General features: G+C 39.9%; 1 protein-coding gene across 7 annotated transcripts; it reads right to left on the bottom strand.

The window, feature by feature from the left end:
- Positions 1-1,999: 1,999 nt before the first annotated feature.
- On the bottom strand, positions 2,000-7,167 carry LOC147630493 (uncharacterized). Of its 7 annotated transcripts, none has more exons than XM_086810375.1 (7): positions 7,028-7,167; positions 4,754-4,946; positions 4,526-4,597; positions 3,354-3,446; positions 3,042-3,258; positions 2,828-2,920; positions 2,000-2,719 (listed from the first exon to the last, which is right to left on the bottom strand). In XM_086810375.1, the coding sequence occupies exons 1-6, from the start codon at positions 7,045-7,047 to the stop codon at positions 2,844-2,846; spliced, it is 672 nt and encodes a 223-aa protein (XP_086666501.1). In that variant the 5' UTR covers positions 7,048-7,167; the 3' UTR covers positions 2,000-2,719; positions 2,828-2,843. The 7 variants fall into 7 exon arrangements, 5 of the variants coding, with proteins under 5 accessions (XP_086666501.1, XP_086666502.1, XP_086666500.1 ...); XR_015267652.1 differs by having other exon boundaries at positions 2,002-2,719; positions 3,010-3,258; positions 4,745-4,946; XM_086810374.1 differs by having other exon boundaries at positions 2,002-2,719; positions 4,745-4,946.
- Between the last annotated feature and the right edge of the window lie 1,630 nt (positions 7,168-8,797).

The raw sequence follows: 8,797 nt of genomic DNA, 5'->3' as shown, positions 1-8,797 counted from the left end.
GTGTGAATGAAGGAATGTTTTGTTGATTGTAGAGAAAGGATTGAGGTATGGTTGTGATGTGCATTAGCAAGGCCACTCCTTATCCATAAGGGGATATTATGGTATTGACGTGTGCTAGCAAGGCCACTCCTCCTCTAAGGGGATATTATGATGTGCCTCCCAAAAGGCTCCATGACCTACCTATGTATGAGGATTAAGGTATGGTAGAGAAATGATTGAGGTATGGTAGTGGTGCATTAGCAAGTCCACTCCTCCTCCATAAGGGGATATTATGGTAGTGACGTGTACTAGCAAGTCCACTCCTCCTCTAAGGGGATATTATGATGTGCCTCACAAAGGGCTCCATGACCTACCTGTGTGTGATTCTCCTTCAAGGCCCCCCTCAAAGTAAATCTTCTCTTCTCTAATGCATCATCTCTAAGAGAGTGTTATATACATGTCTCTTCATGAGAAGGGGTGCCTCACTCTTGGATTTGTTTCTCAATGTAATAAGAAATATTGCAAGTCTAAACTACCATGGGTAATAGGGACGACGCTACTCAAACTCTCTTTACAAATTTCCTTTTTAATATCCCATGCCACTTTGTACAAAGGTCATTTGAATTTTATTATTGTTTCTTAACATCAAAATTTGTGTTAGGTGCTTATTGGATATTCACTATCTTTATCATCTTTGCATGTAGTTTTTGAACAAAAATCAAAATTTCCAAATAGCCATAGGTTCAAGGTAGTAATTTATATTATAACAACCCCCCATGTTGAACTTGACAATAAAAGAATCCATGTTTTCCTTGACTTTGTTCTCTAAAAGCATAAATATTGTCTCATGTCCCATTCTTTGATTTTATTCTCTAAGCATAAATAATTTCTCATGTCCCATTCTTTGACTTTGTTCTGTTGAGCAACATAAGTAATGTCTCATATCGCTTTCTTTATCATTATACTTGTATCTCAATTCTCAATCATAGTAAAATTCTCTCAAAACTAGATGGGTCCTTGATTACACAAGAAAGTTTCAAGCATAAAGAGTTTTATCTTTCAAGTAACATCCTCTCAAAACTAGATGGGACCTTGATTACACAAAAAGGTTTGAAGAATAAAAATTTTATAATCTTCACTTTTAGACTTTATTTGGAGTAAAATCAAAGAATAAATACTTCTCTCCCTCTCTCTCTCTCTCTCTCTCTCTCTCTCTCTCTCTCTCTGTGGGTGTGTGTGCACGCGTGCGTGCATGCATATGCATACATGTGTGTATGTGCATGTGCGCATGCATGTGTATGTGCATATACATGTGTGTGCATGTGCGTGTGCCGTGTGTGTGTATATGTGTGTGCACGTGCATGTGCGTGTGTGCATGTACGTGTGCATGTGTATATACATGTGCATGTACGTGTGTGTGCATGTGTGTGTGTGCGCGTGTGCATGTGTTTGTGTGTGTGTGTGACGTGTGTGTGTGCGCATGTGCAAATAATGATCCTACGGACTATTTCACTCATAAAACTCACACTTTTTGTAAAATTTTGGCTTTATAAAAGATGAGGCATACCAAACAACAAGCTAGGGGAAACGAGCAAGACAAAGAACGAGCGAATGTCGTCAATATTGTTGAGCATACATTGTTTTGATACACGTGCAAGAAGCAGAAGTAATGTACACACTTTTGCATGAGATCAAGTTACCTTGGCACAAAAAATCATGAGATTTAATTTACTTAATTAGAGCAACATTCCGTTCATAGATGGCACAAGCAGCCACAAACCACTTGCAACAATGAAAACATAGCTACTAGCTAATTTCATGTGCCCCATTGGACTACATCGAGCCGCACTCAACATACAAGTTGCATTTGTGTTGGCACTCTCGACATCCCTGATCATATCGGAAATCACCTACCATGCGTCCCTTAGCATACTTTGGTAGCAAACTTCACACACAGACAAAAATAACAAGCACAAATTTCAAACTAAGTCATCATCTATGCCCAAGATAACAACAAGAAGGAATTTTAGGCCAACAAATGAAAAAATCCATCTCCCTTCAAAGCAAAAAATGTTGATATATGAATCGACGGTGGAAAAACAAAAAGCATTGAAAGGTGCCAAACACAATAAAATAGCACCACTGCACCTAAGACATAGCCAATATTCTCATGCCATTCACACATCCATACCAATAGAGTCATGACAATCCACCCAAAAATGTTCCAATAGTAAACAAAATAGTAATAATAGTGCCAGTGAATATGAGGTGAAGGTGCTCACTATTTGTACGGATTTCTCCTCGCTAGTACATCCACCATATCATCACCAATATGTGAAGTACCAGCCTCCTCACCTCCAGCTCTATTCTTGCTAAGAAGAATAGGCTGCACATAAGACGTGATAACCCTATCATCCACATCCATCAAAATGCACATGCGACCAGTGTGAGCGGCATGCCCTCAGGACTGGAGCTATGCCACAACCAAGCTCCACTGCTATACTACCACGACGGCACAACTCCAAATAGCAAGCCATGAATGTGTGGCTAATCTCCATGCTCCCACGCCACTCAGCACCATCAGGTCCCCTAGCCCTCACTATAGGTGGCAAATGATGATATGTAATGGACTCCAATGGGGCTGCATCTGAAGGGACTCAAATAGAGGCGTACTATCCGGTAAGAAGACAAGAGGATCTATCCCCCATTTGCGGATCATAAACAATGTAGATGTACTATACTGCAAGGACCAATAAGACAAAGAACATATTCATTAGCTAATGTCTGCAAAAGTACAAAGCACAACATAACAAAGCATCATTAAACACCAAAAGAAGAGTGGATATACCTCAATCACACCTCTACTAGATGCCATAATGACTAGCCATCCATGATCCAAAAGCGAAGAGGCTACCATTGATATCCCATATCACACGTTCCTCTGTGATCATATCCCATGCAGGTCGAGGTGAAGAACCATACAGAAATCCACCGAAGGGGAGATCAAGAAAAATTAAATCTGCAACCTACCTTACAGGCTTCCCCTTCCTCACACTCTATACCTTGAGGTTGATATCTCATGGCATGCTCATGAATCTCTGTGTACATGGGATTCTTCTTGTTGCTTGAGAAATCTACCCCTATGGCAAAGTAATCACCAACAATGGCTATACACTTATGCTCCATCCCAACAAGCAATGAATCCATACTATGCTTTAGGAACATAGACAAAAGTGCTTCTTTTCTTTGAAAGCACTCGATGATACATGTCCACACCCCCTTCCAAACACAAACAATGAAAGAGTCACCTCATTTGAACCAACTACACCAAACCTATATAATGAAGGAGCATATGAGATAGAATGGCTTCTTACCAAGAAAAGAACTATCGTCCTCTGAATAATTAGGCTCCCTATCCTCTGAAAGGTCATGCACCTTAGATCAATGATGTTGACGTTTTCCACGATCTACCAAAACCAAAACATAGGCCTATAGTCAATACATATTGTTGTCAATTTCCTACCATGCAAGTTTGTAGGTGTGTCCCTCCTACCAACTTGTTCCACCTCCTTGAATTGTGCATGCTTCTCCTTTTCTCACTCTAGGACTTCACCACCATCCACCATGGGCAGTCATCTAACTCCCACTTTGAAAGGGAATGCATGTAAGGAGGATACATCATAGTAGCCTCATTAGTGATCGCAAACCACTGCCTTTCCCTTAGAGGTAGAGCAATAATGTGTCCATTCTCTTTCAAAAATAGTAGAAACCTGTGTAATTTCACACACGCTACCAAGAGAAGCTTAGAATACAATCAACAAATACATAGCTCCCTGTAGGCGACCACTCTAAAATAGTATACCTATACACCAGTCTTTGAGCGGCCATCTGAATCAAGTTAAGCTTTCTTAGAGCTTTGAGAGATCAACTGCCTTCTCTTTTCCCTCCACACGCCTGACCATATGAAACAAGAAATTTCTTTTCTCAATCCTCGCCTCCTTTTAGTAATCAAGCAAAGGGAACCCGTCAAGAACTAGAATTCCACCAGGCACGTCTATGAAATCCTTAAGCACATCTTGAGCTCTCAAGAATATCTTCTCCAACACAACCTCTCTTTGAACCAACTACAAAATGATAACTTTTCCAAGATTACATGAGATTCATTTATTTAAGTACTCATTCAGTGTTCCTTTAACATGACAAAGTATTCATAGCAGAGAGAAAGAAAGAGGCTTGCTTTATGTAATCATGGTCCTCTCTTGGAAGAGCAAACATGGATTTAGTAGCCTTGTTTGCCTCAAATAAAGACAACCAATATAACTTGGTCTCATTGAAAATATCACACATTGCAAGCAAGAGTAGCTTCTCCAATGTGGCGACGCTTTCACCCCACCACTTCAGTACTAAGACTCTCTTCCACCACTCTTCCCCAAGGGAGGGATCAACAATATTCAAGATCTATCCACAACAAAAATAGTAAAAAAAACCAAAAAAGAGCATGGCATATTGTTGAAAGACACGTTTCCGAGTTGTCACATAAAGTTACCTTTCCAATCCTGTCATTGTACTTTCTAGTCAATTCATTCATTTCCTTTATCTCCACCTTTCTCAACTCTTCCTAAGACAAAGAAGATCGTATAACAAAATATATAACAAAACATCTTAACAAAACATATAACAAAACATTTATCTAACCGTATAACAAAACATCTTAAATGACAAAGTTATACATGTGAAAACGTCTTAAAAACTTCAAATATCTTACATTATATACCAATCTGCTCAAGTATCTCTGTGTCAATGGAAACCAAGGCTCAGCTCCCTTCGTGTACTTATGCCGATTTTGCAATGAGCTTGACATCCTCCGCAAGCAACTCTTCCAAATAATCTTCTGGATTTGTTGAACATTGGCTGTGTTCACCAATTCATCCCTCAAAGAGGTGGCAACCAATGCATGCATGTTGAGGCTACATCAATCCAAAAACACCAACACTTTAAAAGTTTTTCATCAACACTTCAATCAATAAGACTCCCAAGTTTAAACAACAAGGAAAAAGACAAGGACTAACAAGTTCAATCTTCATAAGCATGAGAACAACGCAATCTTGCTAACTCGTGAAGGATCAATAATGGTGGACAACACGTAGACTTTTTTGTCTCTTTTGTCAGAAAATATTCCCTAATTTCCTCCATCCATGCCACTGTTCTGTGGTTGCCCTCCAATACATAAAGCATACACCCTGCAAGCATCTGAAGATTAGGTCAGGTTGCTATTTCTTTCTCAAATTCCCTATTCATGTCATGCCATATCGGATCCCAGCTTGCCATAATGTCCTCACTAACCAAAGCTTCACCTTTGTCACATGTCACTGAGACAATGAAGACAACTTTCTTTGGCACATAACCCTCTCTCCCAAAAGCAATCTTCAAACTAGAAATATCATCTCTCAAACCTTTGACTTTACAATATGGAATCATCCGACAAAGTAGAATTGGAGGACATTCGAAGAAACTCACTATTCTGACCTTCTTGAGGATGTCCTCACCTTGGAACATGGAGATGCTACCCTCATCCTCCCTAACTATATCTTCTGTAAACACCTCCAAACGCAAGACGTAAGGCACGATTTGCAATTTTGCCTCTTGCTCATTCAAATGCTCCTCTTCTTTATTGTTCTCTCAACTCTCATAATCTCCCCTACCCACATCAACCCTTTCAATATTTTTAGAATCTTCCATCTTATCCTCCACAGACTTTGAAATCAAATCTACCTAGCTTGATCTTGGCCCTCTTCTACCCCTTCTACCTCCCCCTCTCTTTGGAGACTTAGCAAAACACAAAGATTTCATGTCATTTTCACCAAACATACACAACAAAATTCAATCAAAATGCCAAACATAGCAGCTTTAATTCACCAAAACACAGCCTTTTCTACAAATGAGAGACATAAAAGGAAGGTAACAAAGAAACATAATTGGGGATGCAAAACTATCAAATGGTTAGAAGAAAAGGGGTTCTCTCAAAGCACCTCTACCTCAAGTTGTCAATTTTATACAATGTTTTTCAATGACCTGCAGACATGTAGAATAATCATTGAGATGGCCTCCACAATTTCCATACCCAAACAACCAACATGGCCTCCACAATGGCCATTAACATGGCTTTAGCACAACAAAATCCTGGCCTTATCAAAATAAAAAAGCCAGCCTGCACCGGTGCAGGCTACACGGGCCTACTGAAATCCCATTTCTTTAAAGCAACATCCCACTACAGCTATCTGGAGAGCACTACAGATGCTGGGTTTATAACTACATCTAGAAAAAGTTTGATAAAAGAGTCATCATTCAATGCGGTGCACCATGGCTACTTGGGCCTCATGAAAACCAGAAATTAAACATAAAATTTGAAATTAAATACAACCTAAAGACACATTTGCATGTAATGGAGATTCAATCTCAAACTTATGGAGTAGAATACATATGCAAATTCAACGATGTCCATCAATAACATTTCTCCAGCGCAGCTACTTGGGCCTCATGAATTTGGGCTTAATCACAAGCTTAACAGGCAATTTGTAAAATGAAATTTGGGCTTAATCTCACAAGCTTAAGAGGCGATTTGCAACATGAAATTGGGGCTTAATCACAAGCTTAATAGGCGATTTATAGTTTACGCCGGCGCGGGCTACATGGCCCCCCAAATACGCAATTCAACAACATGGGCATGGGCTAGCATGCCCTCTTTGTAGCCCACGCCCACACGTGACCTACAAGGGCTTAAAGAAATTTGGAAATTACACTTTAATATTAACCCTAAACCAGCGAAAAAACCAAGAAAAACTAGAAAAAACTAGGCAACGAATAGGATTCATGCCCTCTTTGTAGCCCACACTGGCACGCGGGCTACACGAGCTTAATGAAATTCCAAATTTACAGTAAAATTAGCCCTAAACCACCGAAAAAAACAAAAAAAAAACCTAGCTAATTCTTTCAAATTTTCATTTTTGAATGGTAAGCAAGAATTCTTGTGAAAAGAAATTGGGCTAACCTGCTCCTTCTCCGCGGCATGGAGAGCTTGAAGTTCAGAACAAGGGCAAGAGATGGAGGAAGTGTTCAAACCAATGGCGGGAGAAGGGCGGACAACCTAAAAAAAGGACCGGGTGTCCATTAAAATTATAATAAGTAAAAAAACTCTATTCTCTCTCTCTCTCTCTATTTCCGTATCTCTCCCTCTCTACCTGTGAGCATATTAATTTTTGTGGTGTGATGTGTTACAAATCTTGTAAAATTAAATTATTTCGTGGTTTTTGTTGTGAGAATATTTTTAAATTTCTATGATGTTATTTATTTGTTTATTATCAACATGACCATCACTGCAAGTATAAATTGAGTCATCGTGATGAGTAAAAGGCCATCACTTAAAGTATAAATTGGTTCGTAGCTCGTGATGATTAAAAGGCCATCACTCTAAGAATTAATTTGGGCCATCATGGCATTTAAAAAAAGAGTACTCAAATTCCATCACTCAAATAATAAATTGGATCATCTAAGAAAAAATTGGGCGGTACAAGATTTGTTTTCTTGAATACATCCCCAATTGTACTTGTCTTTTGAAATATTTTGTGTTGTTCGTTCAAGGATTTCTTTTGACTATGTTGCTATGGCATTTAGGAGTTGAATGGTTCATTGTTGAGATCTGTTTGATTCTTTTGCTTTTCTGTCTGTGTTTATATAGTGCTTGGTTTTTGAAGCAAGAAGCTGATGGGACTTTTGTCCCTACCACTAATTTGGCAGAGAACAAACACTCTAGTATGAGAGCAGCTGTTTGGTATAGGAAGCACCTGACATTATTTGAGGCCACAACCGTTGACCTCTCGATGGCGATCCTTCAAAATGCACACTGCAATGCCCATATCACTGGTGGATACACGAGAACAGGCCCAGGACTAGAAAAAATCATGGAACGTTTTTACTCTAAGAAGGGTAGTGCCTCCTCTAATAAGAAACTGGTGGAGCTGACACACTTGACCATGGAGGAGGCGGGTTCTAATAGTCTAGAAATGTAGCATGTTCACCATGAACAGAGAAGTCTAACAAAAGCAAAATATATGGGCCAAGCCAAGTGCTATACACGAAAATGATAGTCATAGACCAAAATATGTGACAATGATTGTGAATCAGAGGAAGGCAACACAGAGCATGCCTACAGAGGACTCTCAATCAATGCCCAGAGAAAGACAATATATGGGCCAGCCCAAGTGCTATACATGAAAATGATAGTCATAGACCAAAATATGTGACAACGATTGTGAATCAAAGGAAGGCAATACTAAGCATGCCTATAGAGGACTCTCAATTAGTGGCCAGAGAAAGACATCAGAGCTTCTAGGCCATTCGTTGAACTGAGCCGCAGAGCAAAGTTACATGTTTTGGGCTTCTGGAAGAGACCGTGGGAGATGTGGTGCTTTAATGAACCCCAAGAGTGGGTATGACCTGGAGGGTGTGCCAGCCCCTTGTTTTTGGGGACGTCGCACTTACCTTGGTGGTATCAGAGAGGACTTTGCTTGGTTCTGTAGTTCCAGTAACACACACACTCTTGGAAAGTAGATACTACAAATGTCATTGGGCCACCAGGCCCACTCCTAGGGTTTGGCCTGTGGCCGAGGGAACTAACCTAAGTATTGATGAAATAGCAAGTTTCCAGTCTGCAAGATTTATATTTGAGCCAGATGCAGTTGTGCCGACGGCTCCGACAGCTAGGGGAGCCACTGTTGGATATGCTCCATCACATGCACACATGAACATCCTCTTAATAGAG

Source organism: Cibotium barometz, chromosome 16, assembly GCF_041138505.1.
Source record: "Cibotium barometz isolate CiBa-2024 chromosome 16, ASM4113850v1, whole genome shotgun sequence".
Taxonomy (NCBI): Eukaryota; Viridiplantae; Streptophyta; class Polypodiopsida; order Cyatheales; family Cibotiaceae; genus Cibotium; species Cibotium barometz.
The sequence above is the reverse complement of the archived record's forward strand: the minus strand, read 5'-3'. Positions and strand labels throughout refer to the sequence as shown.